The 4,210-nt window shown below is 37.4% G+C and overlaps 1 protein-coding gene across 1 annotated transcript; it reads left to right on the forward strand.

Moving 5' to 3' along the window:
• The first annotated feature begins 843 nt into the window (after positions 1–843).
• On the forward strand, positions 844–3,400 carry LOC104990080 (olfactory receptor 5H14-like). The gene is made up of 2 exons (XM_010842005.1): positions 844–972; positions 2,453–3,400. The coding sequence occupies exons 1-2, from the start codon at positions 844–846 to the stop codon at positions 3,398–3,400; spliced, it is 1,077 nt and encodes a 358-aa protein (XP_010840307.1).
• Positions 3,401–4,210: the final 810 nt, after the last annotated feature.

Raw genomic sequence — 4,210 nt, forward strand, 5'->3', positions numbered from 1 at the left:
AAATTTAAGATGAAAATCTATTTCATATGAAAATTTCATACAAAAATGAAATTTTGAATAAAAGAATAAAAGAAAAAGGAAGGATTCCCATGGTTGACAATTCTTAATGAAAACCAGAATTAAGGTAAATATTTAATGCCTACATCTTAGCCTTTCCCTTTTTACCATCTTCGATCTTCCTCCTACATACCCTTACTTCTCTTCTGTGGCTTGTCTTATGCGTCTATGTCTATACTTATGGGTCTATGCCTATTTCTCTTCTTCCGTCTTGTGAATTTTTCACCCACCCAAATTTATCTTTCCAATTCTCCTGCTTCCTTTTTCTACTTGATGCCTTCCTCTCCTTTTCTTGAAAACTTAAAAAAAAATTATCTACAGGAGAAAAATTTTATATCTGTCTAGGGTGAGTAGAACAACAGATGGTTCTCCAGATCTTGGATTCTCTACTTCATCCTTGTCACTATTGTGCCACGTGTTCTTTTCCTTATTCTCTGGTGTCAACTCCATCACATAATGGACACTTCTCTCACTAAAGTCATTTAAAAATCTCTTTATTTTCATACTCAATGACATTTGTTCACTCCATGTCTCATCAGTTCATTTACTTTGGCATCTGACACTATACACTTCTTTGATCATCTTGAGTATCTTTCATCTCTTTAAGTTCATAACCCTCATATCTCCAGTTTCCCCTTGATTTTCTGATCATTCTGCTCTTCTGGTCTTTCCCTGTCTTTCCTCACTGACAAACAGGGCTACTGGTTCCAACATGAAATGCTTTCTTGAATAGAAATTTTCTTTAACACAGAAATGCTAGTGAGATTAGAGGCACCAGATGGAAAAATGGCAGCAACAGATGGGAAAAAGGCAGCCAGTCAACAACCAAAATCATGTCCCAATATTAGCTCCTTGGGAGCTGTTGTCACTGCTACTGGCTTTGATGCCCCTGATCGCACTGACAGTGAATCTGGTGTGGGTGCAGGACGCGTTTTCTGAAGTCTTCCATTGCTGCCATGGCCACCTTAGCAAAGAAAACCCTTTTTTGCCCTTGTCCCTTTGTCACTCTCTCTCTCTACATTTCAAATCCACTGTAGGTGGGTTTGACTTGCCAAATTTATATCATGTCCCCTCACTCTAGGTGCAAGAAGAATGGAAAAATCAGTTTCTGATTCTCTGGGATTCCAGAGTAGGTGGTAGATACCTTCCACCGGTGGCAGGAGGGTGGAAAAGAGGGTCAGATACTGGCTATACAAAAAAGTGACATGAATCCTCTATAACCTCTTTAATATACTTATTTTTCATTTTCACTCTCCTTCTTCACTTGGTACACATTCTCTAATAAAGATGTCATATACCAGTATGCTCTAAGCTACCCTCAATCACTCCCAAGACATTTATTTCTAATAAAATCAAGGAAAACTCATACCATAAAGTATATCACTTGGATGTTCAGAGATCACTATCTCCACAAACTAGCCACTGCATAAGAGTTATCAAGCTATTTTCAATGAAAATCTACTCAAGCACCAAGAGACCCCTCTCTATTCTTCGCTTACAACCATCTTCACATTCAGTATTAGGTGACTCTGCAGTGGCACCCCACTCCAGTGTTCTTGCCTGGAGAATCCCAGAGATGGGGGAGCCTGGTGGGCTGCCGTCTATGGGGTCGCACAGAGTCGGACACGACTGAAGCGACTTAGCAGTAGCAGCCGCACACTCTGGATTCTTTTGTATGTATGTCTTCACCCTGTTCATCACTCCGAATATCACTTCACTCAAGGACTAGTTACTTCATATGTATTTCAATCACTTGAAAAGTAAGTTTAAAACACAGATCATTATACTTCATTCTGAACCACTAAATCAATTTTTACAGTAAAACTTTATCATTTATATTTTGCACAAAAAGTTCCTTAGAAAATGTTGATCTGGTATAATCTGGTTTGGAAATTAGTGGACAATAGCAACAGCTTCTTGACTTTTATTCCTGATTTTACTTTTTCATTTCTGCAGCTGATTTCCATAGAAACATATTTATTTTAAAAACTCTTACAGTGCCACTCCCATCTCTTATTTTCAGTGCATGTTTATTACCTGGTGAATAGTGTTCAAGATTCTTCACATGACATTCAATTTATTATCCAGGTCCATCAAGCTTCTTTTCCCTGAACCTATAGCCATGTTTCAGATAGAATTTCCCTATTACACTCAACTCTATGCTCAAACATCTATTTAGAATTTTTCATTTTTCTGAATGTGTTCACTGCTTCACATTTTTTGAATTGTATTTATTTTTATTCTAACCAAAGAGACCTCATTCATTTCAAAGATAATAACAAACCTAAGAGGGCATTCTGATATACATGGTTTATTTCAACTCTCTTCCACATATCTTCATGTTTTAAATTCCTTGTGACTTTAAAAAAAAATCATTTTCTCCATTTCATTTCAGGTAACACTCAGTGAGGACATGGAAAAGGAAAATGCAACATTGCTGAGAGAATTTATTCTCACAGGACTCATATATCAAACAGAATGGCAAATTCCCCTGTTCCTGCTGTTTTTGATGATATATCTTATCACCATCATGGGAAATCTTGGTCTGATTGCTCTCATCTGCAGTGATCGTCACCTTCACATTCCCATGTACTTATTCCTTGGGAACCTGGCTTTTGTGGATGCCTGGATATCATCCACAGTGACGCCCCAGTTGCTGGTCAATTTCTTTGCAAAGAGCAAAATGATGTCTCTCACTGAATGCAAGATACAATTTTTTTCCTTTGCAGTCAGTGTAACCACAGAATGTTTTCTGCTGGCAACAATGGCATATGATCGCTATGTGGCCATATGCAAACCATTATTTTACCCAGTTATTATGACCAAAAGATTATGCATCCGGCTATTAATTTCATCATTTTCAGGTGGCCTTTTTCATGCCATACTTCATAATGCTTTTTTATTGAGATTGACCTTCTGTAATTCTAACATAATACATCACTTTTACTGTGACATTGTACCATTATTTAAGATTTCCTGTACTGATCCTTCCATTAATATTCTGATGGTATTTATTTTCTCTGGTTCAATACAGGTGTTCACTATTCTTACTGTTCTTTTCTCTTATACACTTATTCTTCATATAGTCTTAAAAAAGAAGGCTGTAAAAGGCATAAGGAAGGCCTTCTCTACCTGTGGAGCCCATCTTCTGTCTGTCTCTTTATACTATGGGCCTCTTCTCTTTATGTATGTTCGCCCTGGATCTGCACAAGCAGATGATCAAGATATGATGGACTCTCTGTTTTATATGGTCATAATCCCTCTGTTAAATCCAATCATCTACAGTTTGAGAAATAAGAAAGTCATAGATTCACTGTCAAAAATGTTAAAGAGAAATGCTTAGATCTCATATTAATATACTTCAGTTCAGTTCAGTCACTCAGTCATGTCCAACTCTGCAACCCCATGAATTGCAGCACACCAGTCCTCCCTGTCCATCACCAACTCCTGGAGCTCACCCAAACTCATCTCCATCAAGTCGGTGATGCCATCCAGCCATCTCATCTTCTGTCATCCTTTTTACCTCCTGCCCCCAATCCCTCCCAGCATCAGAGTCTTTTCCAATGAATCAACTCTTCGCATGAGGTGGCCAAAGTATTGGAGTTTCAGCTTTAGCATCAGTCTTTCCAAAGAAATCCCAGGGCTGATCTCCTTCAGAATGGACTGGTTGGATCTCCTTGCAGTCCAAGGGACTCTCAAGAGCCTTCTCCAACACCACAGCTCAAAAGCATCAATTCTTCAGCACTCCGCTTTCTTCACAGTCCAACTCTCACATCCATACATTAATATACTTAATCCGTTATTAAAAGTCAAAAGTTTGTGTAGATTAGATGTTACTCTATATTGATTAATGCTCATAGATTTCACACTAATCATTGCCCTAGAGCTTTAATGATTTAAACTGAGAGTATTAATAAGCATCTTAAAATGTTTATATATTACTGGAACACATAGAAAAAAATTTCATCAAGTACTTAAGTCATACTAGAATAATTTAAGAGGAAAACAAAATATTTTACACATGTGTTCTCAATGTAGCTTCACAAACACATTAAATACCATAGTGGTGTATTCAACTCTGAAAAGAATTTGAATATGATGTTTTTGATAACAATAGAGCTGTGCAGCCTGAGATTTATATCACATTTAACTT

Source organism: Bison bison, unplaced genomic scaffold (genome assembly GCF_000754665.1).
Source record: "Bison bison bison isolate TAMUID 2011002044 unplaced genomic scaffold, Bison_UMD1.0 scf7180017864168, whole genome shotgun sequence".
Taxonomy (NCBI): Eukaryota; Metazoa; Chordata; class Mammalia; order Artiodactyla; family Bovidae; genus Bison; species Bison bison.